At 46.4% G+C, this 26750-nt stretch overlaps 1 protein-coding gene across 1 annotated transcript in view; it reads right to left on the reverse strand.

Moving 5' to 3' along the window:
- The window catches only part of HELLS (helicase, lymphoid specific), a 372397-nt gene that overhangs the window by 126561 nt on the left and 219086 nt on the right, over positions 1–26750 (reverse strand). The window contains exons 15-16 of the mRNA XM_085603527.1: positions 19024–19162; positions 17406–17489 (exon numbers count right to left, since the gene is read on the reverse strand). Coding sequence (XP_085459653.1) covers positions 17406–17489; positions 19024–19162 — 223 coding nt within the window. The remainder of the gene's footprint in view (positions 1–17405; positions 17490–19023; positions 19163–26750) is intronic.

A 26750-nucleotide genomic window follows, 5' to 3' on the forward strand; every position in this document is an offset into this window, starting at 1 on the left:
ACTCCCATACGTGGATAAAATCTTGTAGTCTGCCCCCGACCGGAGTGGAATGGTCTGGGGGGAGCGAAGGGGAGTCATTGTGCGGGTGGGGTGGCAGAACGGGTATTGTTGGTTTTGCCCCTGCCCTTATTGTTGTTGCCTCTGTAACCACCTCTTTGGTTGCCCTTTGAAAAGGTATTTTGAGGAGGGGATTTGTAGGAGGTAGAGGCATTATCGGTGGAGGAGCCTCTACCTGTGCCACGAAAGGACGAGCGTCGAAAGGAACGCTTAGAGGCTTGGGTCTGGAGCGCTCCCATAGACTTCGCTGTGTCTGTATCTTTCTTCATTTTTTCGAGCGCTTCGTCTACCTTTGGGCCAAAGAGTGTTTGCTGGTCAAAGGTGTGATTAAGTATTGATGTCTGGACCTCAGGCTTGAACCCTGATATCCTGAGCCAGGCATGGCGTCGAAGCAGGACACTGGTGTTTATGGCTCTAGAAGCAGTGTCTGCTGCATCGAGGGCACACTTAATGGAGGTGTTTGTGATTAGTTTGCCCTCCTGTATCAGGTCATGAGCTTGGCGTTTGTATTTCTCTGGAAGGTGCTGCATAAGAGCCTCTAATTCATCATAGTGTGCTCTATCATATCGCGCAAGCAGTGCTTGTGTATTTGCAATGCGCCACATGTTTGCAGCCTGGTAGGCGGTGCGTTTACCAGACGCGTCCAGAAGTTTAGATTCCTTGTCTGGTGGTGGGGCATCTCCTGAAGATTGGGAGTTAGCCCTCTTTCTAGCTGTGGAGACAACTAGGGAATCTAGAGGAGCAGGGCCCTTGATGTATGCAGGGTCTGTGGGTGCCGCCTTGTACTTTTTCTCTATTCTAGGGTTTAGTACTCTGGCTCTGACAGGGTCTTTGAATACCTCTGTAGCGTGCTTGGTGACACCCTTAAGCATGGGTAAAATAGCAGTGGAACGATCTTGTAAATCAAATGTATCCAGTAGGAAGTCTTCTTCCACTGGTTCCGTGTGCATGTCCACCCCATGGTAGTGTGCTGCTCTCTGCACTAAATGGTGAAACCCTAAAGAGTCCTCTGGAGGAGACGGCCTTGATGGGTATAGGTCGTCTTGAGGTACATTGGGTACATCAGGGTTATTATAATCCTCCCATGGATCTGGGGTCCCTGGTGGAGTGGGATCCATTGGGGCGTCCCCTGGGTCATTGTCCGGGTCCCCGTCATCCGGGTCTGGGGATGGGGCCGGATCGTAGTGAGGTAAAGGTGGAGGGGGTGGTGGTGGGAGGGGGGGTGGCAGTGGGGAGGGTACTCTAAGGGGAGAAGTAGCTGAGTCCCTCTTTTTGGGTGGAGGAGGAGGAGCCGGAGCCTCAAGGCGACGCTTCTTAGTAATCACAGTCAAAAGGCCAGTCTTTGGATCTCTGGACAAAGTCTTTTGTAAAGGGTCTGGTGTAAACAGAGCCAATGGCGCCGAGTCGTCTGTCGGCACCGGCGATTTCGGAACCGGAGGTTTCGATGTTCTGTGTACGCCCTGCTTTTTGGAGGTCTCCGTGTGTTTCGGCGTCGAATGCTGTTTCGGCGCCGGAGCGTCGGTGCCGACCGATTTCTGTTTGTGTTTGGTCGGCGCCGAGTGTCCAGGCTTCGGCACCGGTGGTTTCGGAGTCGAGCTGGATTTTGCAGGCTTCGGTGCCGAGTGGTGTTTATCGGCACCGGGCGTCGGCTGGCTCGATCCCGAGCTGCCGTGAGACTTTGAGTGCTTCGACACCGGGCCCGAAGGTGGGGTGATCGAGGCTTTGGTTTTGGTTTTGCCCAGGCCGGCAGGCGAGGGAGTAACCGGAGTCTCTTTGGTTTTCGGTGCGGGGCTGGGAGGGGGCATTGTACTCACGGCCCGCTGTCCTGGTGTTACGTCCTCCAGGTCGGAGTCGTCGGCCTCGGAAGCGCTGACGATGTCTTCTCCCAGTTCGGTGTGTGTCTGCCCCGAAGCTTCGGCGTCGTCTCCGAAGATGTCCGGTGGAACTGTCGAGGATGAGTGCGCCATGGTGCGTCGAGCCTTTCGATCTCGGATCGTTTTCTTCGATCGAAAAGACTTGCAGGCGGGGCAGTCTCGAGCCTCGTGTTCCGGAGAGAGGCAAAGGTTACACACCTGATGGAGGTCGGTGTGGGGAAATTTAGACCCACATTTTGGGCACTTTTTAAACGGAGTCCTTTCCATCGGCCGGGACCGGAGTCGCGGAGGGCCCGAAGGCCGGTGTCGATGTACGGGATGGAAAAAGTGCCGCTTCGAGAGATGAAGATGATGAAGGAACTCGAAGAATCGAGGATTTTCCGTCGAGGCTGGAACCGTAGAAGTTCGAAGCCGGAGTACGAAGGATCACATCCGAGCCCGATGGCGGAAAAAAACAATCTGAGGATGGAGCCGAAGCCCATGCGCAGTACGGACCGAAGGAGGAGTCACCAAACTCGTGACTTCCAAAGACGGTCCAAGAAGAAAAACAAACTGCAAACATCCGGGCCCAACACCAGATGGCGACCTATGCTAAGTGTACAATCTGCAGCTCATATGCCTCGAACAAATAATTTGGCGATTTGACCATGCACAGGAACGTCCGGGCGAAAGTCCGATGTCACAGGGGATGGACAGATCACCAAATGGCGGTATAAGTCCATGGGGCGAAAAATAGGAAAGAGAAAGACCAAATCGGGACCCAACCACTAGATGGTGGAATAAATGCACTGAATGTGAACCCAGAAAAGATTCATGCTGCAAAACCTATATATTGCCAATGTGGATTCAGAAGTTCACTCACAGCCAACTTTAAAAAGGATCCTGCTATGATATTACCCATAAGACATTCCAGGAAAATGCAATAGTCACATTGCAGTACACTTACAATGCATCCATTTTGTCAACTTCACACATGCATTGGTTCATCAAACTTAAGCAAACCCTGCCCTACCCACCCAAAAACCAGTCTAACTGGTAAATACACGTCCATAGGAAGATGCCTTTTTATGCAGTTTACCATAATTAGGTGACTATGTGGAAAGTCCAGACGACCCTTCTTTGCTAACAGGGCTTAAATTGTAAAGCCAAATTCTCTTTTGTGGTAGCGTGGGCGAGCAGTTTAAGCTTAGAGAGTAGGGTTAAGTATTTGTTGTGCATAGTCAATAAATTACACTCAAGAATTATAAAAATGTTTATATAAGCTTCATAATCGGGTAAGTACTTTATACGTTATCAAATTTCAGAGCAAAAACAGTAGAAAATGACAGGTGTCAAATTTGAGGCAGGAGCCCTGAATGCGTTGTTATCCTATGGGAGAAACATTCACTGATAGGGTCACTTGCAAACGACTAACAGGACAATTCTGGACTTAAGGTAAGTAGGGGGCAAGGTCCAAGAAACCACCAGCAGTTCAATTCGGTCTGCCCTGGTGCGGCAGGGTACAGAGGTGCTGTTCGCGAGGGTAGCCTCCAACGCTACCAGTTAAAGTCAATGGGAACTGGTACCTGTAAAAAGAAGCTTCAAACAGGGCCTAGGGGACCAGTCCGGCTGAACCCAAAAGGGGGCTCCGTTCTTGAGGGTCTCTGGGGCACAGGGACAGTCAGTTTCCTTGGACTCAGGCTGTGGGGCTCGAGTGCATAGGTGTTTTGTCCCACAGTTGCACTGTCCAAGTCTCTCTCTCTGTGGGAGACCTGGTGAAGGGGAAAAGCAGGACAGGAGAGCCACACTCTGTTCTGGCCTTGTAGATCCTGACATCCCTCGACAGTAGGTCGGTTGTGTCTGGACACGCAACAAGCCTAGGTTGTGGCACCTGCTCCGGTACCTCAGGTATTGGTGCAGGGCGGCTCCTGGCGTATCCAAACTGTGGGGAGACTGATCTGACCTCCTGCAACACAGACTTGTTGCTGGCATGATGCTCCCTTGGTGGGCCTGGAGGTCTAACAAAGCTGGCCTGGGTGCCAATATTTAGTGCAGGTCCTCTATTCTCACTCTATTGGTCCTTCTTAGTTTTCCTTGGTTCACAATAGTTAAAGTCTTGACTTGATCTTCTTTCCTGGTGACAGGGGACCACCTAAATACTAAATTGAGGGGTGTTAAGGGGAGTGAAGGGTAGAAGTCAATGGGCTACTTACCCTTTGGGTCACTACACCACCTATATGAGCACTTACTGTGGGGATTGGGAATAATCCTGTCCAAGACTTCCTAACTTCACCCAAAACAAGATGGTGCAACCCTTCTTTCTGTGTTCACTTCAGGTAGCCCACCTTAAGGGAGTAACTAGCCTGAAAGTGAACACGCCTCCTGACTAGCTAATTTCCCCGTTTGTGTTGGTGCCAAACCGCCTCAGGACAGGGGGTGGCATCCTCCAGCCTGGGGTCACATATCAAAGGCGTTGAAGCCTCTGGTTTTGGTATGCAGATTCACTAGCCATCCTGGTGGAGAAGGGATAACACCTCCTGCCAGAGCAGGCATTGTTCCTAACCTCCAAGAGCGCAGGCTCTCATCTCAAGGGGGTCAAAAACTTGTCTGGAGGCAGGCTTGAAGATACACGTCAGCCAGCACATTAGATAGTGGTAGGTTTTTCAGGGGTCACCTCTGAGCGCATGTCATAATACATCTGAACTGATGCCAGTACTAGATTTAAGACATGTGTGATACCAAACACCATAGGTTTCAGTAAAGCCATCATGGAGCTGGGGAACTAGTCATGACTAGCAAGCAGAACAAATACTTAAGGTAGCATCTCTGTTCACTTTGTACTATCCAGTAATTGAACTAGACAGCACAGGGGCATATCTGCTCATGCAGATTTATCCTCACATGCAAAATAATGCACCCTGCCTTAGGGCTGTAAGGCCTGCTGTAGGCGATGAATTACATATAATACATGCAGTGTACTTGGGCATGGTACACAGGGAGAGTGCCATGTCGTGCTTTCACAAAGGTTTGCACCCTTTCACACATCCTGCAATGTCAGGCTGCATGCAAAGTGTGGGTGTCTCCCTTTGGGTGACATAATACATGCTGTAGCCCTTATGGACCCTTTTTAGTACCCATGCCAAGGGGTACCATTTACTAGGGACTTAAAGGGGAACTAAAGTATTTGCCAATTGGTGAACAATTGAGAAGCTTATGGTTTTAAGGAAAGCACCAGAGCATGGCTAGCAGGCTCCAGTGCACTGTCAGTCTACAACCAGCTTCCTACAATGTCTGTGAAAAATAAAAATGTTAAAAGAACAACGCATAGCAATAAACCTTAAGAGTTGGCTAGCAACTGAAAAGTGGCGACGAAATGTCAAATCAGTTGCTAAATATTTGGAAGGTTCCACCTATGTAAAGCTCAAACAGCAGCACAATATTATGACTAAACCGACTGAAGAAAAAAAAAACAAGCAGGGGTTACCAAGACAGAAAGGCAAAGGTCATAAGTGCCTTTTCAAAACATTAATGGCAACAGGTTTAATAAAACTCATCCAAGTTTCACTTTGATAAATTAGATTAAAGGGAACATACATTTCAGTCTGATCAATTAACGTTTCTACGTTGTAATAGAAGTCATCCACTTAGGGCCATGCCAGTTACCTCATCTCTTGCTGTTCTTGCAGTGGTATTAATTTGAGTCCAATGGAAGCACTCCAAATTTAAAGTGACAAGGCAGCAGGACTGTGCTGCTTCAATGAGGTTCACACAACTTGTAGAACCCTAAGGAAGGCTACTTCTAACTCACTTATTCACGCCTTACAAGACTACAAAGATTGCCTGGTAGCAGAATTTATAGCTCATTAATACTGGTCTTTTTACATTGCGCCCCTGGTGGAAACATGGTCCACTGGTGTTCCACTGCAAAAGTTTAACTAACTACCTATGACTGGGTCCCTTACCTTGAGACATTATTAAATACCTAGGTAACAAGAACATCTATCTAGATAAGGAGAACAGCTCTGGAAAGAAGACTCAAATTGTGTTATAGAATTTTGATCTATTGTGGCCTGTGCTGATAACATTGATCCCCATTTGTACAGGATTGCACAATTTAAAATGCAGTGAAGGTGCGACAAAATACAACTGTTTTGATTAAAGGGATGATAGTTTCATACTATGCATACTATTACTTGGGACGCATATGACTGTAAATGATTGAAGCATCTAGGTCTAATAAAGATATACTGCTAGAGGAAAGTATTTAGCCCAGAATAACAAGTTACTTATCTTCGGTAATGCCTTTTCTGGTGGATACAGTATCTGCCTGTAGATTTCTCCCCTTTTCAATTACGTCAATGTGCAGCATTCCACTGAAACTTTTCTCCTGAGCTCTCCCACGTCGACAGACGTCACAATGGAATGGCTCCGCACGCGACTCCGTGTGATGTCATCGGAGCCATAGAGAACCTGCTCGGCATGCCGAAGTCAGTTTCACCCATTTTTTCCATGCCTTCGAGGCGAAATAGGTGAACCAACCACCTTCTCACAAGTATACATACTATACAAAAAACAACCAAATAGGGAAACACATCATAGATATTTCCCCAAATTGAAGCAATTTCATGATTCAAGCAATAAATCAAATAAAACCATACATTTTCGGTATAAGCAGACATGTAATGGCGAGGTGGGTGGGTCAGTGAGGAATCCACAGGCAGATACTGTATCAATCAGAAAAAGCGTTACTGAAGATTAGTAACCAGTTCTTCTGATGGATACATCAGCCTGTGGATTCCTCACCTTTTGAATTAAAACCCAAAGCAGTGCCGCCCTCAGAGGAGGATGCCTAACTGCCTATACCAAAAAATCCTGCAACCCAGAACGAGAAAAATAGACGTCCCTCCTCACTTCTGAATCTAAGCAATAGTGCTTTGCAAAAGTGTGTAGGGAACCCCATGTTGCCACTTTGCAGATGTCAACTGCGGGGACACCTCTAGCCGAAGACTTGGCTCTGCTAGAATGAGCACAAATACCTTCAGGAGGCTCCTTTTTGGCCAAGGCGTAGCAAATATTGACACACAGGAATATCCACCTGGACAGCACTCTAGTGGACAGCCTTGCCCTTCATCTTGCCCATATAGCCTATGAAGAGTTGCTCATCCAGCCTAAAGTCCTTAGTTCTATCCAAGTAGAAGCTCACTGCCCTCTTTGGGTCCAGGTGATGAAGTCTCTCCTCCTTCGAAGGGGGAGGGTAGAAAGTAGGTAAGGTGATGAATTGGCCCTAGTGGAATAGAGTGACCACCTTCGGCAGTAAAGCAGCTCTGTTCTTAAGAACCATCTTATCCACATGGAAAGAAGTAAAAGGAGGCTTGGAACTAAGCCTGCAATTCACTTACCCTCCTAGCCGATGCGATTGCCACTAAAATATATTTAAGTGCTAGAAACCTTAAGGGACAACTATGCAAAGGTTCAAAGTGCGAACCCATCAAAAATGTGTGAGCCAAATTCAAATCCCACTGAGGCATAATAAAGGGAGTGGGAAGAAACCTATTAATGATACCCTTAGTGAATCTCGTAACTATAGGAGATTTGAACAACAAGGGTTGGTCAGGCAAACAAAGAAAAGCAGACAAGACAGAGAAGTAACCTTTAACAGTTGCTACTGCGCAACTGTTGCACCAGGGCAAGAGAAAAATTCAGAACATCAGATAATGGGCATTTAAGGGATCAATTGCTTTCTCTCCACACCATCACAAATTTATCCCACCTACAAGCACAGACAGATTTGGTAGTGTCTCTTCTGGCTGATAAAATAACATCCACCACATCCAGTACGAGAGAAAGAATTCAGGTTGCCCTGTTCAATTTCCAGGCACGAAGGTGCAGGTTCTGGAGGTGGGGGTGTAGAAACTGCCCCTGCGAGAGAAGGTCTGCCCTGAGAGCAAGACAGAGCTGAGGGTGCAAAGAGGTAAAAGTGGTTTGAGTACCATACCCTTTGCGGCTAATCCAGGGTGATCAATAGGATTTCAGCACGGTCTAGGTGAATCTTCCTCAGAACGAGGAATCAAGGATATGGGGGGGGGGGGGGGGGAACGCGTACCAATCTAACTGAAACGCAGCCCCAATGCTCCCTGCATCGGATACTGCAGAATGACGGAGAGTGCGTGTTCGTATGAGTGGCAAACCGGTCCAACTGAGGAAACCCCCACATCCTGAAAATGTGAACTACCTCAGGATTGAAACACCACTTGTGACAGGCTGAATATTGCCAACAGACTGTCCGCACTCACAGTCAGCACCCCGGCCAAGTGATTTGCGTTCAAGCAAACCGGATGGCTGAGGGCCAGAGTTGCACAGCCTCTCTGCAGGGAAGATCCGACCCTACTCCTCCATGTTTGTTGATTTACCACACTGCTGCAGTGTCTATTGAAACAACCAACTGCGAAGGGAAGGAAGGAAGGCCTCGAGAGCCATGCATCGCCTGCAATTCTAAAAAGATTGATGTGAAACAATCTTTCCTCTGGAGACCAAAGACCTATGACCTCCAGCTCTCCCAGATGAGCTCCCCACCCTAGAGGGGAGGCATCCATTATCACTGTGGCCACCAGAGAAGAAGTGTGAAACTGCTCCCCTTGAGACAGGTTGCCTGGAACACTCCATTGCAGATCCGTTGCAGTGTCCCTGGAGATTCGGATTACCTCCTCGAGATCTGTTGAGTTGAAACCACTGCCTGCATAGGCACCACTGGAGGACCCTCGTATGCCAGCGTACATGGCTGACCAACAGAATGCAGAAAGCAAAAAGACCAAGCAGGCGTAAGACCTACAGAACTTGAACAGATGCTCCATTCTGAAAAAGTGGAATCATACTCTGGATGTCTTGAATCCTCTGTGAAGGCGGGAAGGCATGACTCACAGTAGTATCCAGTACTGCCCCTACGAACAGGTTGCGCTGAGAGGGCACCAGGTGAGATTTGGGTAAATTTATCATAAAACCCAAGCTGAACAGCTGTGTTAACTGCAAATGATGCAGCACTCTGGCGACTTTGCTTTAGGAAGCCAGTCGTCCAGATAGGGAAAAACAGGAATCCTGGACATTCTGAGATGTGCTGCCACCACCGCCATAACCTTTGCAAAGATCAGAGGTGCGAAAGTAAGGCCGAATGGAAGGACCGCAAATTGGTAATGTTGAGACCCCACTGTAAAACGGAGATATTTCCGATGCGACAGCAGAATGGGAATGTGAACATACGCATACTGTAAATCAGTCAGTCAAAAGTCTTTATTCGGTTTAAGTGCAAACCATAAAAGCATGCTACAATAAATAGACTTACAAATACAAATTTCATTTTAAACATATTGACACTAATTAATAAAACAGGGCAACATGTCCAATTAAAAACATTAAAAAGGATACAATTCATTTCCTCAAAGAGCGAATTACAACAGATAAAAAATTCGCAATAATAAAAGTTTCCCAAACATCATTTAACATCTGAAGGTAAAGAAGAGCAGGTCTCACCTGAACAAAGCCTTTGTTTCTTAATATAGGGAATAAAAAGCGTTGCCTTATGTCAATAAAGTGCTCACAGAAGAAGAAAAAGTGTATCATATCCTGAGTGGAAAAATTGTCACAGGAACAAGGGCCAAGATCGACAGCCCTTTTCCAGCCTTTCCCATCTCCAAACAAAAGGTGTAATTGATTTAGTCTAAATCTAGTCAGTAGGAAACGGTGATTTACATTTGTGACATAACCTAAATATGGTTCCATGGATGGTGTTGTCTTGCAGAGCTGGTGAGCCCTGACAGTGTCCTTAACCAGCTCATTCCCTTCCCTATCCATGGTGGATATGTACATAAATGTTTCTTTACACCATTTAATGTCACCTTTCACTAGGGCCTCTGGGGATTGATATAATTCGGGTCTGCCTAACTTTGTGGCCAGGTTCTGAATGTATTTCAGCCAGGGTATACGCGACCCATAGTCCAGCATTGTACAGTCTTTCATAATTGTGCGGTTCAGCTGTAGGTCCGGGTTAAGCCAAGTGCTAATCCATTTCAGTAATGGAGCCAGAGCAATGCTATCTTCTACAAAACCGATTCCAAGTTCCTGATGGACATTAAAATTAGCAGTCGAGATTGGGACTGAAAGGAGATTTTTTAGGAACCTATCCTCGACAATCTGAATACTTTTAACATTTTTAAAGCCCCATATCTCAGCTCCATACAGTGCCAAAGAAAGGCACTTAGCTTTATAAACTTGAATAAGGGCCCTCATTGGTCTGGCACCTAGCTTTCTGGCAAAGCCAAGAACACCCACAGTTGCTCTAGAAAGAACAATCTTTTTTGCTGTTATTTGGGTTACCCACGAACCTTGGTCGTCAAAGAGGACGCCCAAGTATGGAAACGAGGATACCCTAGATAATTGATGGCCCCCACATTTAAAGGTTTTAGACTTAGCAGATTTTGGACCAATAACCATAACATGCGATTTAGCAGAATTGACAGTTAAATCCAGGGCCTTCATAAAGGCCGCAAATGAGTCTAGCAGTAACTGGAGACCCACTCCCGTTCTTGCAAGTAAAGCAGCGTCATCAGCGTATAACAGTGCAGGGATTAAAATTTTCCCTGCACAAGGAATGTCATTACATGAGGTGATTAAGGCATTGTGTAATTCATTTATATAAAGTGTAAAGAGCAGAGGTGCCAAAATGCACCCCTGTCTAACACCATTTAATATAGGTATATCTTTTGTGCAATTGCCTGTTTGATCATACCGTACTGTAGCAGATAGATCCCTATGAAGATCAGCTAGGAAGTAGACTATGTTTTTGTCTACTCCATGGGATAGGAGCAGGGACCATAGTTTTGACCTATTTACACGGTCAAAGGCCGATGACAGGTCCATAAAGGCCACCAATAGGGATCCCTTCTTGGCCACCGTGTATTTGCCTATTAATAATTGTAAATTTAGACATTGATCTATGGTGCCCATCCCCTTTCTGAATCCGTACTGGACCTTTGAGAGTGTTCCTGTTTCTTCTAGCCAACCAGTCAGTTGGGCAAGGACAACCCTCCCCAGTACTTTCACAGATGAATCTATTAAGGAAATTGGACGGTAACAGCTCGGATCCCCTCTATCACCTTTTTTAAAGATAGGTATAATGACGGATTTCGCCCATGTCGACGGTAGACCCAGTTGACATGCATTTACGAAGACGTTGAATAAAATTTTGGACCAGGTTTTTATGTCTGATTTAAAAAGGTCTGCCGGGACTCCATCAGGTCCCGGCGCCTTGTTACTTGTCATTTGCATAATGGCATGTGTGACCTCTAATTCTGTAAAGGATAGGGTGTAATTCTCCGGGTTTAATGAGGACGACACCCTAGAGCCATCTCCATCATACACCTGTTTAAAATGACTAAACCACTTATCTTCTTGAATACCGCAGTCAAGCTCATTATTACTTTTACCGTTAAAAAAAGGCTCGTTTACGATGTTCCAAAATTTGGCACTATTTTTAATGACATCAATGGATAAAAGTTCATTCCATGCTTCTTCCCTTATTTCATTTTTACGCTTACTCTGCGCCTTTTTATAGGCTTTCCTGAGTGTAGCGATTTCTGCTCTGTCTGGTGGGACAGCTTTCAGGGCTCTCATTAACTTCCGTTGGGCTAATGAGCAACTGTGGTCAAACCATTTCAGCCTATTCATGGGTTTGGCCTTACAGGCTTTTTTAAGGTCACTATTTACCTGTGAGCATATTTTACCAAAAGCTGTCAGGACCACTTCACCAAAAATCCCGTCTTGCAAACACGTATACATTTCGTCCCCAACAAATTCTCATTAAAATCGCTCGGTACCACTTGACACCATTTCAGGCGACGTGTTTGGTCAGTTGGCCTTATGTCCTGAGTTCTGACAGTAGGATTGTCAGATTCTCTTTTCCTTAAATTGTCAATCAGGGTTATCTGGACAGGATTATGGTCATTAAACATAGACCAATTAACCTTATACCGACTTACATTTTCTGCTAGGGTTGTGCTAACAAATATGTAGTCAATGGTGGAGCCCAAACCACTTCCTTTGTAAGTTGGGATATCAATTGAGTGATAGACGGGGTGGACCAAGGCATTACCAGCAAGAAGCTCATCCAGGTACATACCCTGTGGTGTGTGTTCGAAATGCGCGTTTCCTTGGTTTGATGGACCAAGGCTGTCCCATACAAAACAGTTGCTAAAACAACAATGAACATTAAAATCACCAAGCACAATAACCGAGTAAGGATTCTTGTTGTTTTCATTATACAATCGCAAAAAATCATATAGACTGACCAAGTGTTTATTTGGCGTACTCTTGGTGAACGAATTATAAAAATTAACAATGAGCCAATTCCCATTGGAGTTGGATTGAATTTCCACTGCTAGGCAATGAGGCGAACCAGACTCCACTTTACGATATTTACCCTCCAGTGTCAACGAGATGAGTGAGAAGTCCGCCTTTTGCCCTCCCCCTGCAAGAGATCACCGCAGGTGACCAAAAAGCAGAAAACCCATCCAACAAGAAGGTACTTTCAGTGTCCCAAGTTTCTTGAAGCCCAATAATTTCATGGCCTAATAAACAGTCCCTCCATAAGGGATCATGCGCTTTACTGTTAAGGCCGGCTATATTCCAACTAAGGATACTTGTGCCTGCAGGCTGTAATGGGACATCAGCTGTACTAACCACATTTTCAACATTAACATTCCTCGCTACGGTCATGTGATTTAGGGTACCCTCTACCCTCAAACTTAACTCAATTCCACTTAATTCCTGATCCTCCTCCGGTATGAAAACTGATCCTTCCTAGTAGATATAGGAGTAACCCAAACATGGTGAAGTCAGTCGTTTGAGTCTAAATCACTCAAGGCTTGAAAACGGTTAGAAGTAACGACACCATGAAAAGACTGTCCTTCAAAGTAATGTGCTCTACCCTCCAGTGATTTACTAATGGGTGGATTTATCTGTTGCCTGTAAAAATAACCCAATGGTCGGAGGGTAATACCCTGGTCAGAATGAGGGAGCAAAGTAGCTTTTAATAGAGTGTCATTAGCTAAGGAAGGATTATTACAATTTATTATAACACAATCCCCCTTTATATTCTTGCGAGAGTGCCCTATCCATGAAACTCTTCTAGTTGTTAATATCTGATGGGCTAAATGCACTGGAAATCCACACTGTTTATTTAACCACGAAACAGATTTGTTCTTAAGAGATTCGTGGGATTCTGATTTAATATTTTGGGCACCATCCTGCAAGGGGGGAACATTTGTTAACACAACAACAAAGGGGGCGCAATCAGGGGGTAAGTCTGGTTGCGCTCCTCCTGTGTGCATGACCCTGTGTACCTGATTGCTCCTTGAACGACTATCTGATGGTAAGGTGTTATTCACGTTAATTATGGGTACAACAGCCAGGGATTCAGCATGATTTAAAATTACCTCTGAGGACTTATAAGGGTCAGCAGTTGCACATGAACCCCCAGCTACGCTACAAGATTTAACGGGAGAGTTGTTGCGAAGGCCCACGAGATTACGTAGACCTTCGATCTCAGCCGATAGTTCACCAATCTTGATTACTAGGGGTTCAACTATTTTTTAAGATTTTAGCCTCCAGAATGCCTACCAGAGAATCTAATTGATCAGAATCAATCTTGGTTATTAGATTATTGGAGGAGGTTCCCTTCGGAATATCCCCATTTAAAGACACAGAACCAGTTTTTTTATAACTACTTCGTACACTTCCCCGTTTAGATTGGGTGTATTTACGGGGTCTCAGAACTCTTTGAGATCAGATCCGGGGATTCCTCTAATGGAGCCTCATTTACAACTATTTCAGGGTCCCGATTACCTTCAGGCAAATCTTGTTCAATAAGAACCAGATCACCCAGGGTTACCAAGTCATGGTTATCATTGGGACTATTCACACCGTGGAATGGAGGGGATGATATAGTAGGTGTATTATTCAATAAAGGGCAGGCGGTCGTCGAGGTAGAACCCTGACCTAGGGATTTACGCCTTTCACTGTTAATTTTAGTAACAACTTTGACTAAGTAGTTATCTAACGTTGAAGCAGTGGAAGATTTATTTCCCAACGTTAGTTTAGACATGTTGAACGAAACCCTGGGAATTCCTAAAAATTAAATTAAACAATCACGTTATATTTTTACCAACACATACAGTGATACGAGTAAGCCACAATGAATTGAATAAAAATAGCACAACAATGTATAAAAATCAGGGGATGAGCAGATCACCCAGTCCAATAACACGGAGCTCTACAAGGTTATATACCTTACACCTCAATAACGTAGCCCAGCCCGGCCTCTTTCTGTCCTCTGAGGGCCACAGAGGGCCCGCCCTTTGCCTGGGCTTAGCCCGGCGCCGCCCGCGCGCGTCCCGTGACGCGGAGGGAGCCTCTCGACTTTAAGCGCCTCCGGGCGCGCTGGTAGGCGGGAGCAGGAAGTGCCGCCAAGGACTCTGGGGGCTGTCGTCCCCCCTCACAGCGGCCAGCAGGATGAAGGCGGCGGGGGAGACCACAGCGTCAGCGACCCAAAGAAAGTGCCAGGAGGTGAAAAGAGCGTCCGGGCGTCAGGTAAGTTTCACCACTGTCTGCCAGGAGCCCCCCGATCAACACCATCCAGCCTTCCTTCTCCAGCGTGAGAAGAACCTGTGCCAGGGTCAACATTTTGAACTTCTCCTGCTCAAGGTAAAAATTCAAAATCCTGAGTTCTAGAAATGGTCGTAAATGACAGATTATGGAAAATTGGGAAGTACCGGAAGTAGCACCCCTGACCTCTTTCCTGCTTTGAAACCATCTTGATTGAACTCTTTGGCAGCAATGACAGTCCCTCCTGCTGGAGAAGCCGAAGATGCTCTTCGAGCAAAGGCCCTGACAGGGAGGGAAAGGAGGGGGTGGGTGGGTGGGGTTGACTCCTAAAGGGTAGGGCATACCCATTTTCTATGATGTTTAAAACCCAGAGGTCTGTAGTGACAGACCTCCAATGAGGTAGAAAATAGACCAACCGTCCTCCCACGGGACAAGCATGCTCTAAGATTGCAGAGCTAGAGCTGCTTCGCTGCCACAATGGTTGGAGAGGCAAAAGGAGGAAGAGGTGGAGACTTGCTGTCAGGCAGAACCACGCAGGCTACCTCTGATTCTTCCCCTGTAGGACCTGTACAGAGGATTTCTCTGTTGCGGTTGTCTGCCACAAAAGGACAAGTTCTTTGCAAAGCCCCTAAACCGGCAAAATGGTCTATAGTCCCTGGGATGCGTCTGAAGCCCCAAGGACCTTGCTGTTGCCTTGCTACCCTAAAGTGCCGCAGACCAGAATCCACCTTAGCGCCAAACCAGCGGGACCCCCTCAAAGGCAAGTCCAGCAACATAGCTTGAACATCAAGCAAAAAGCCTGAACCCCATGCCTTCATGTTGCCACAGACCCCATTGCTCCGCCTACAGAGTTCGCAGTGTCCAGCCCAGATTGGATTACTAGACGAGCAGCAGCCTGAGCATCTGTCAGCAGTTCAGAAACATGCCCTTGGACCTCCACGGTCAATTTTGGAAAGACCTCCTTAGCTGTGTCCATGAGGGCATAAATGTAACATCCCAAGAGATGTGGCATTCATAGATTAAGGCCATACTACCCAAAGAAAAAACCTTTTTGGCCGACTGCTCCATTCGTTTTGATTCCCTATCCGCAGGCGTGGATGGAAAAGAACCTGCTGATAACTTAGAAGAACAAGAAGCTTGGACCAATAGGTTTTCTGGTGAAGGATGGGAGGACAAAAGCCGGATCCCCAGGAGCTACCTTGCATCTTCTAGCCACTGTCCTGGAAATGCCAGGGAGGACAATGGCTTCTGCCAAACATCTAAAATAGGCTCAGTTAAAGCCTAATTGAAGGACAGCAATGGTTCTGATTTAGGAGTCGAATGTTGAGCCTCTGAGAATATCAGATTTCCATTTAGCTGTGGGAAGTGGCAACTCTAAAAGGTCCGCAGCTCTTCAAATTACAGCATATGAAATCACCTCAGGAGGTGGCAAGCCCTTAGGTGATGCCAATTCCCACTCAGGGGAGGTATCCAGACTATTAGCCTCTTGTAATCCCTCAAACTCAAGGCTAATTTCCACAATCTCCCCAGCCTCTTCATGCTCCTCTTGATATTCCTCTTACTCAACAGCCTTTGAGCCTCTGTGATCTTATCTTTGGCGCTGCCGAGGCAGATACCGGACGCAGCGTCGGGGACTTTGGAACCTGCGCCGTAGGAGGATCTAAAGAAACGGGGTTCGATGTCAGCTGAAGTCGAACCGGCGCTAGTTCAGATCTAGACGGCACCAGAGAAGAACCATCCAAAGGAACAAGACCCTCTGGAAAATGTAATTGCGTCGGCAACCTTGGCGCCAGTGGAGGCCAACTTCCTGATGCCACAGGAACAAAGGGCACCAATAGGATTTGCAGCCCTTGCGAAAATATAGCATGTAAAAAATGTGACGAATCCGATCCAGGAGTTGGGAATGCAGTACATTCTGGATCCGGAACCAAGGGCTCTGGAGTCATATGTGGAGGCCCCATATTCGGCTCCAGCTATGGAGTCTGTTTTCTTGGCACCAGAGGAGTAAGAATCCTAGGAGCTAAAGGAGTAACAGCCCTTGGAGACGGAGACACCCGGTGGAGTTGGAGAAATCTCATCCTTGCGAAGACACCTCGGACTCAGACACAGACTTCGGAGTCACGTCTTTTGAAGAACGACGCCGAGAACCATGGAGGCGCTTCTTGGAGGATCTCGAAGTATGAGGCGTATGGAACTTCGATCGGGTCCAAGATCTCCTGCGACAACTCTTTGGCCATGAATAACTTGGCTGGCCTCTCCCTCAGGACCTTCGGATTCATCCGCTTACACCGAAGTGCATATCCCAACGTCGTGATCAGAGGACAGACACCACAAACTATCTTAGAGCAGGTTAGTGATGGACAACTGGCCCCTGCATTCCCTGCACAGCTTGAATCCTGAATTTCGAGGAGAAGTCATCTTTAACAGCGACAAAGTTGCAGCAACAGTAACAATGAAAACTCCCAGAAAAGGAGAGCCGGGGGAAAATTTTTTATGAGTTGATGGAGCGGAAAAAAGGGAATGGAAGTCAGCACGCCGACTAGGTCTTCTTACGCCTCAGATGACGTCACACGGAGTGGCGTGCAGAGCCCTTCCATTGTGACTTCGACATGGGAGAGCCGAGAGGAAAAGTTTCTGGGGAATGCTGCCCATTGGGATAATTCAAAAGGTGTATCCATCAGAATCAAAATTTGTGGTTCCATACTTATGTCACCATTAGAAAGGCTGACTTATCCAATTCAAGCATGTCATTTAGCCACTAGTCCCGATCTCATTACAAGCACAACCAGAAACTCTAGTTTTATGACAAAAACACAAAAAGAAAGTTGACTAAACAAAGCTTACCTTGTGACCTCGCTTTTTGAGCTCTGGTAGCATTCTGTCCAACAGGAGAAACTTTCCAGAGCTGTTAACCAACTCTTCATCAACCTGTGGAGGACAATTTCCATTTACTGAACATTCAATTCAACAACGTGAATTACAAGGTTGTAGTGCTGTTCTGTTTGCATTAATTTGTGAGCAAATCATATTCACCAAACCACTACATCGTAACAAAGGTGTAGAAGAAATCATGCAGGACATTAGTTGTACTCATCAGCAACTGATCGAATGGGACAATAATAGACAATCATTTACATAACATTACTTCATTTTTACATTACCCTGTTAAAATGTGAGGCATATCAAAAGTCCTATGTCCAGACTCTTATATTGCTTTAAGTGCCAACACTGCAATAACAATCCAGGTCTTCAAGTTCCATGCATAGCAGCCTGCTCAACCCCTCTAACTACCATCCAACCAATATTCAGTGCTTAGAAAAGGGAAAAAGCAATAATTCCTTGTAAAAAGATGCTCCTGGAATTTCCATGGCTTGTCTAAATCCTTCCTCACTTCAGCAGAGCATTTTACTAGAGTGGGAACAGTAAACAGCACTCATTTGACACAGGAAAAAAAGGTCTATTCAGGACTACTGAAATCAGTATGCTGCTACAACTGCCTCCTGTCACAAACGCATGATATGGAAAAAAGATCCATGTCGACAAAAGAGGGTATTTTTAGTGCACCTCTGTCAGAACAAGGTCTGGACTTTGGCATACCATGGCCAGGCCTTCAGCCTCAGCATATACGCTAAATTGGTGTTAGCTTAATGTAAAAAGTCACAATACCAGTTGCGCATGCAGATGGGTCACTCAGGACGGGGGTACATGCCAGAATATTATGCACACCGGAGTAGCAGGGACAAAGGGGGTTTGTAGCCTATTTCCATCTATCATAACGAGATCGGAACACAAACAGAACAAGAAATTGATTATTCTCATACCAAGCCACCAAATCCTGGAACAACTAACACCAACCCATCAGGGCCTCCTGCTCACTCCCTGAATTCCACAAAAAGTTGAAGGCCTGGCTTTTCAATTAGTCTTCTAGCGGGACCATTGAGACAGCTTGCACTCAGGCCCAGCCTCACCACACGCCTATTCAGTAACTGGATACCCTCAAAGGTGACAAGCAGCATTGCTGCATAATGTTGCACCTAATTGTCTGTGCTGCAGCTGTGCCCTATCTCCAGCACTACTGAGCGCAGTTTAGGCTTTACTTCACACTGCCTCATAATGCAAAGAAAAAAAGCTCAAATGTTTAACAGTTAAGGCAACACATTGTTCCCACAGGACACAAGTAAAAGGAACTAGGAGTAAGAGGTAAGCAAAAATTGCGTTCTGCCATGGAGTTGCATAACACATCAAAAGGTTCAAATCGGTGTATTTACAGCAAAAAAGGACTAGACCATCCAGGAGGAGGGTGCATTTTGGACAAACCAAAGCACACAGTAATATAAATAGCTCATTTACAGCATTCCCACCCTTATCTTATGATTTAATTGCGTTCAAATGTCAACTAAATTTTCCAAAAAGTTAAAATCACTTCCAGAAAGAAAGGCCATCAGGAATATATGCACACTACCTTAAAATCTTGAGTTGCTGGATCTAGTGGATACTCAATTAGGTATGGGTGATTACAGCATTTGCGGAGCAACATCATAACGTTCTTCATCTTCAGATTAATTTCAGAATCCCATGAGAGGCTCATGTCTACAACTGGCCTAGTGAAGACAGGAAAAGTGCTTATTATCAACAATGAAAGGAAGAAACATTTATTTTTGTGCAACTCTTTGAACAGAAAAACGGACCAAGGATTTACTGCACAACGCAAAATGTACCTTATCAAAAATATTTTTTATCCCGACTTCATTAATGATACAACACTAACATTTTAACAACTTTGAAGTAAGGAAAAATGTCCTTAGTTGATACAATTAACTACATTGGGCAGCTTACCATATTGTACCTCTCAAATAAAGGTATTAAGTGTGTTTATGTACTGAAGACTTTCAGAGTGAATGTGGCCCTTAAAATGTTAGTTGTCATATCAGGAAGGTACAGCATACATGACAACCTGTGTTGAAAGTAACGGTAGTGTTAAGATACTACAGAATCACTATTTCTACCCTCTTGGTCAAGACGAGGCCCTGCACAACCTGGAAAGCTCTGCTAAAATTTGTTGACCACCTACGTTGAAATAATCTAGCTGCCTATATTTTGTGAATGGGAAATCTGGCAAAAGAAAGTTTTGCTTTTCTTCTGACAGATTTAATCTAGTTTCAGGTCTGTTGTGGGCTCCAAAACAGTGATTATACAAACAGTCCAGGTCATTAGAATAAAAGGACATGGTGCCAAGAAGGACAAACAAATATAGTGAGGTTTTTAGGTCCATTTGTAGCCCCATCTTCATGTGCTAAAGATGATGGAACATGATTTCGTGTGCGACTGTTGTGAGAAAGTGCCATCTTTCTTGCATGGTATGCCCCCATTTTTTGCTGAATTGCTGATTTACTTTGACTGTGCCCTGGGCTCCTGCCAATCAGGTGCCCAGGGCGTGTGTTCCTTCCCTAAAACTGTTGAAGCCTAAACCAATTGGCATCTCTGGCCACATGTCAGCCCCTGGTAAATGGTACCCTAGGTACACAGGGCCTTGTGACCAAAGACGACCCCTGAGGGCTGCAGCACTTATTGTGCCACCCTTGGAGGCCCTGTACCCACACACACACACACACACACAGCGCCTTTGCAGGCTGAGTGTCTTGGTGCAGAACTAAACAGAGTCAACATGACATCACTGTGTGCCATGCCCAACCTCAGTCACGCCTCTAGCTGGGTGCCCTATGCCAGTGGTGTGGGTACAGGTGCATGAGCCCTGTGCCCCCTACAGTACCCAGGGCCGTTCCTGGGCACTGTAAGTGCAGTGCTGCCATTAAGAGTATATTGTGCTGGGAGCTCGTCAACACGAACTCCACAGCACCATGATGGCTACACTGAAGACTGAGAAGTATGGTATAAAACTTCTCAGCACATTAAACCCGCACTGATGCCAGTGTCGGATTTAATACAAGATGCACGACAGAGGGCAAGTTAGAGTTGCCCCCGAAACCTAACCTACAATCCACGTCCTGTCTGAGGGGCTGCCTAGGCTGCCACACTGCAGACATGTTGCTGGACCCCTGGGTAGAGAGCCATCCGTTCTCCTGGGCGAGGTGGTAGGTCTCCTCCCCCAGGATGGGCAGGGGAAGCTTCAAAGGCATGCCGCCTTTGTGAGCTTCTCCAGGCCACTTGCTGTACTCGGCAACTGGCCCCTACCGGTTTCGGACCTCCACTCTGGCAGGAAGACTGGCGGGAAACCCCAAGGGTGGAAAGGGGGTGTGCCAGCCTCTGCTAACCCTACCCCTCAGGTGAGCGAGGCAAGGTGAAGCACATCTCCGGGCTCTCGCCATCTTGAAGATGGGGAGCCCTGCCCAATCAGGACGAGGCTACTGCCCCCCTTCCACAGGAGAGTGGCAGGATGGGGGGTGTACCCACCCCAGGGAAGGGACCCATTGGCCGCTGCACTTTACCTACCTGCAACGCCCCTAAATTTAGTATTTAGGGGCACCCTGAACCTTCCTTCTTCAGATCCAGATTCCGAAACAAGCAAGAAGATCAAGAAACAAGACCTGCATGCAGCTGCTAACAAGAGGAAGACACCAACTGATTTGGCCCCAGCCCTACAGGCCTGTTGTCCCTCGAACCTGCTCCTGCTTAACCCCGGTGTCTCCAGTGGTCAGCAACCTCACAAACCCCGGAGGACCCGACTGCCTTGTGACTCTAAACAACTGGGACTCCGACGGGCAGCGGTAATGCTCAAAGTAAGTAACAGATCCCTGGCATCAGCCAGGAACCGCGACTCCTACACACACTGCACCCGCCAAGCCTGGCCTGTGCCGGAGTGAGCACAGACCACGAGGACGTCCCCCCGGCGACTGACCCCGAATCCAGCACCCAAGGACCCACCTCGACGTTCCAGACGCCTGCAGCCTCAGAACCAGGGACCCCTCCAACCGCGACCAGCTGAGGGTAAGATTTCCCGATGCGAAAAGACACCCCTGCGCCCTGCGACCCCCTGTTTCCAGCTCCTGGATGCCTACCAATCCTACAACTTCCCAACTTTCCTCTCGAAGCGGTGGTCGCACCTGAAGAATCTTCGTCCCAGAGCTTGCAGCCTTTGTTCGTCACTGAGCTTCTCCACTGAAATCCGTTGAGCGCCCAACAGCTCAAAAGCACTCTGCACCCAGCCGCCCGTGTGCCCCTGGCAGTGCAACCTCTACCCTAATCTACTTGCCCTGAGCAAGTGACCAGGAGCCCAGCTCCCACAGCTGTGTGGCCTGCTAGCCAGCAGCCACCAACCAAAGGCCCCCTGCCTCCCATAGGATACCATTGGGCCTAAATCACTGCACCCGGCTGTCCCTGTGCGGCTGAGGGTGTAACAACTGTACTTACCTGACCTTGGGAGACCCCGAAGTCTATGCCCAGAACCTTAACTCTGCCAGTCGAGTACTTACCCAAAAGCCGATAACTCTTTTCTTCCATAGGGTAACATTGACTGGTTTCACTTGGAAATTCTTCCAAGTGTCGAGTTTTGAAAGTTTAAAATATTCACTAAAAATCAGCCGCTCAGCGAAAACGAATTTACTCACCTGTTATCAGGAGAGATCCCAGTGCTGGATCTTGGTGCCCAGCACTGATCCTGCAAAGTAATTACAACTGTACTTACCGCTAACTTGATTTTCCTCCATAGGATAACATTGCCTGGTTTTTGCAAGAAATTCTTTTAAGTGTCGATTTTTGAAACATAAATGTTCCTTAAAAATCGCCTATATAACAAAAACGCTTTCTTCCAACTGTTTACAGGAGATGCACCAGTGCTGGATCCAGGATCCAACACAGAGTTAGAAAAAGTAACGATAACCCTACTTACCTGCTATGTGAATTTCCTCCCTTAAGTGTCAACTTTTAAAATACAATAATATTCCTTAAAAATCATACCTGTAACCAAAACGTATTTACTTACCCGTTTCCAGGAACTGTCCCAGGACTGAATTTAGGATCCAGTCCTGAGGTTAGAAAAGTAATCCTAAAAGCAATCAATTGCATTTACTTAGAAATTCCCATTGAGCTCAATGTTATAATTGTGTTTGAATTGTGTTGCCCATTGCAACAACTTACTATTGCATTCAAAAGTCTATTGCCTATTGAAAAGTATTTAACTAAAGACTCATTCTGAGAAAGTATATTTTGATACCCATTGTTGGTTCTTAAATAAAACTATATTTTTTTTTACAAAACCATTGGCCTGGAGTTCAGTTCTCGAGTGTGTGAGGCCATTTGCTGACTGAGTGTGTACAACAAATGCTTGACACTGTCCTCCGATACTGCCGTACTGCACGACTAAACTACCACTTTAGCGAGTAAGGTTATATCTAACTTTAGCCTCTGCCAAACCTCTGGGGACCGTGGACCCTGTGCACACTGTACCTATTTGAGAACAGTATATACAGAGCCACTTTCTTACAACTGGATGATTAGGAATACCAGCTGATGTTAATTGAAACATAGGGTTAATAAATGTAGTGACATAAAAATATAACCTCGTTATAAGCATTAGACTATAAGCATGGATGATTCAGTGAATACCGAGATGTGAGCTGTAGATCACATGCTTTGCATGGACTATACAGCAGTAATCTCCCAAAGCGGTGGCTAACCTGTAGCTGTTGCAGTGGTTTGAAAGTACTTAGAACTGCCTGGCCTACAATAGCTTGTTGTCTGGCTAACAGCTACACAATATTGTTTTGTAAATGTGTGTGGTGTAGACCATGTTGCAGCGTTTACAGATGTCAGCTCTGTGAGTTTCCTTAGAAAGCTATCAAAGCCCCTATTTTGCGAGTGGAATGCGCTCTAGGGGGAATTGGTAAAGTTCTTTGCTTTTGCATAACAAGTCTGAATACATTTGACTATCCAGCGTGCAATACCGGATTTCGAAATGGGATTGCCTTTGTGTGGTGGGAAAAAAGTAACTAAGTTGTGCAGTTATACGAAAAGGTTTTGTCCTTTCTATGTAATAGAGTAATGCTGGTTTAACATGTAGAGCCCGTTCTGCCACTAAATCTGGTTGAGGAAAGAACAGGCAATTCAGATTGGTTGATGTGAAAGGCAGATACTACTTTGGGTAGATATTTAGGGTTAGTGCGAAGAACTACCTTGTTCTGGTGTACTTTTAAGAATAGTTCTTCTATGGTTAGTGCCTGAAGCTCACTCACTCTCATCAGTGATGTGATAATGAGGAAAGCAACTTTCCAAGTGAGAAATTGCAGTTCACATTACTCTTTTGCATCAGGAATCTAAAACCTTGGACTCCTTGTCAGGAGGAGGGGCATCTCCTGATGTTTGAGAGTTTGCTCTTTTGTGTGCGTTAGAAACCACTAGGGAGTCTAATGGAAGTTGGCCTTTAATGAAGACAGGGTCTGTAGGTACAGGTTTGTATTTTTTGTCTACTCGTGGCGTTAGCACTTTAGCACGTACCGGGTCTTTAAATTTATCGTCTGCATGTTGAGCATGCCCTTAAGCATGGGTTCGTGTGAGAGTAGATCTTTGAGAATAACTTAAGGTTTCGAAAAGAAAATCCTTCTCCATATTTGCTTTGTGAAGCTGAACACAGTGATATTGAGCAGCCCTATTAATTAATTCTATAAACCCTATATTGTCATCAGGTGGAGATGGTTTAGTAGGATATAGATCCAGGTCGTTGTCAGTGTTAGGATCTGTATTCCAATCATCCCATGCATCTGGATCATTTTCATCGGGTGCATAGTCATCCCCATTCCAGTCACCTTGGGGGTCAGGTGACTGTGGTGAATGTGTAGGAGTAATGAGTAAGTTAGGGTCGAGTGGGGAAGGTTGGGGAGAGGAGGAGGAGGAGTAGAAGGATTAGTAGCCACATCATTCTTTGAGGGGAGTATGGTAAGCTTCCTCCATCTTTGGTTTCCGTTTAGCTGGCAATTTAGCATGAATATATGACTAGTTTTAGGATTAATGACAAGTTATTTTTATTTTGGGTTCGTGTTGAGGAGGAATGTAAAACAGAGGCCCCTTAGAGAAGGGGGGGGGGGGGGGGGGGGGAGGAGCTGTTTTGCATTTTGGCGACAATGTTTTCGGTGCAGAATGTTTCGGTGCCGAAGTGTTCGGATCCAAAGATTTGTTTAGGCATCGAAGGAATGGCCACGATGACTTGCTTGGATTTCGGTGCCGAAGATTTTGGTTTGGTGCCCGAATGGGGCAGACTGTCACGAGCTGCAAGGCTTTGGCTGGTGTTTGGTGCAGAGTCCGGAGACAGGGTGTTGGAAACATGTTCTCGGTGCAGACCTTTGACATAAGGCACAGAGGCCTGGAACCTTCTTCTTAGGCATATTTTGGGGGCAAGGGAGTATTACTACTCACGGTGCGTTGACCCTGCGGAACGTAGTCTTCCATGTCTGATTCTTCAGACAGGGAAATGTGTTACTCTTCTTCGTCCCTTGCGCGTTTAACATTTCTTCGGAATCTTCTCCAAAAAGATCTGTAACAGAGCCGATTCGTTGGCACATTTTGTGACGTTGCACCAGACTACCACAGAGTTTTCTTCGATCAAAAAGATAGGCACACGTCGCAGTTCTGTGCGTTGTGTTGCGGGGAAGAGAGACAAGTTGCACACCTAGTGCAAGTCAGTGCATGGGTTTTTAGCGTGACACCAGGGACAGAATTTAAATGAGTGTTACTTCGGCTGCGAGCGGACCCTAAGTGGGTAGGCCCAACAGGCGACCACGAGTTTTCCGATCGAATATTTTAGGGATACGATACGCAGAGAACGGGGAACGCGATCGATAAACTATACCGCTGAAGATAGTGGATTACGCACAGAGGGGAACCCGAGAAACCGTGTCGAACCGGAGTGCATCAATTCAAGTCCGAAAATATGGCGGAATAAAAAACCTATTAAACAATGGAGTCTATGCCCATGCGCACTATCACCGGAAGGAGTCACCACCTATCTCATGACTGGAAAAGACTTCTTCGAAGAAAACAAAGTGCAAACATCCAGACCTAACACCAGATGGCAGACTTATGCAAAGCATGTGATCTACAGCTCACATGCCTCAAACATCTATTTACAATAGGGGATTAAAACAAAGAGGTTGGTCTGGCAACCTCAAGAAGGATGACAGGGCCAAAAGATACCCTTCGAGAGTGCCCAGAGCAGATCTCCCTGCTGGGCAAGGGTCAAAATAAAAATTAGAACTTGGAGAGAGAAGGAGAAAGAGAATCAATATATCTTGTTCTACGATATTGTACAAATTTGTTCCACCAAGAAGGCATACACTGTCTTGGTGGAAGAGCCGCCTGGCCGCCAAAATAACATTGCTAACTTCAAGAGAAGGTCTAATACCATCAACTGCTGTAGCTCAATCTCCATGCAAAAAGGCTTAGAGTTGACAGGTTCGGGGTAAGAACCCTTCCCCTGCTGCAGCAGATGATCCTCCCGAAGGTGCAGCATGATCTGAGGGTCGATGCTCAATTGGAGAAGCTCGGGATACCAGACTCTAAATGCCCAGTGCACAGCCACAAGAATGACTTGACGATGCGGAAAGAGTCTCAGAGCAAGAGCCACCCTGGAACTCCCGTGCACAAAACTGACATTGCACATTCTTGGCGCAGGTGAACAAATCCAACCAAGGCTTTCCCCACGGTTGAAAAACCACCCCAGGATGGAGACGCCATTTGTGATCTGCTAGGGATGACGGCTGAATTGTCTGCCCTTGCATTGAGACCCTGCCAGTTGTTGAACCACCAATGATGTGCCCTGCTGTTACAGCCATGTCCAGATATGAAGGGCCTCTAGACAAAGGGTCCACAACCCCACCCTGCCCGTTGCAGTTGATGGTGAACCCCAGCAAATGCAGTATGTTTGCCATAGTCTGGAGGTGGGAGACGACTGCTTGGATGAGCCCGCCTTCAACAACCAGTCAAGATGGGGGGGAAGACTGGATCCCCTGATCTCCACAGATGAGCTGCGACCACCGCTATCACCTTGGTGAGCACCCGAGGGGCTTGGTGAGGCGGAGGGGGGAGCACAGCAAACTGAAAGTGCTCATGGCCCACCGTAAACTGCAGGTAGCCACGATGACCAGGCAGGACGAGTATATGAAAATAGGCATCCTGCAACTCCAGCGTTACCATCCAGTCTCCAGGCAAGACCAGACTTGAGCCAGAGTGTGAACATTCTTG

Source organism: Triturus cristatus, chromosome 1_2, assembly GCF_964204655.1.
Source record: "Triturus cristatus chromosome 1_2, aTriCri1.1, whole genome shotgun sequence".
In the NCBI taxonomy this organism is placed as follows: Eukaryota; Metazoa; Chordata; class Amphibia; order Caudata; family Salamandridae; genus Triturus; species Triturus cristatus.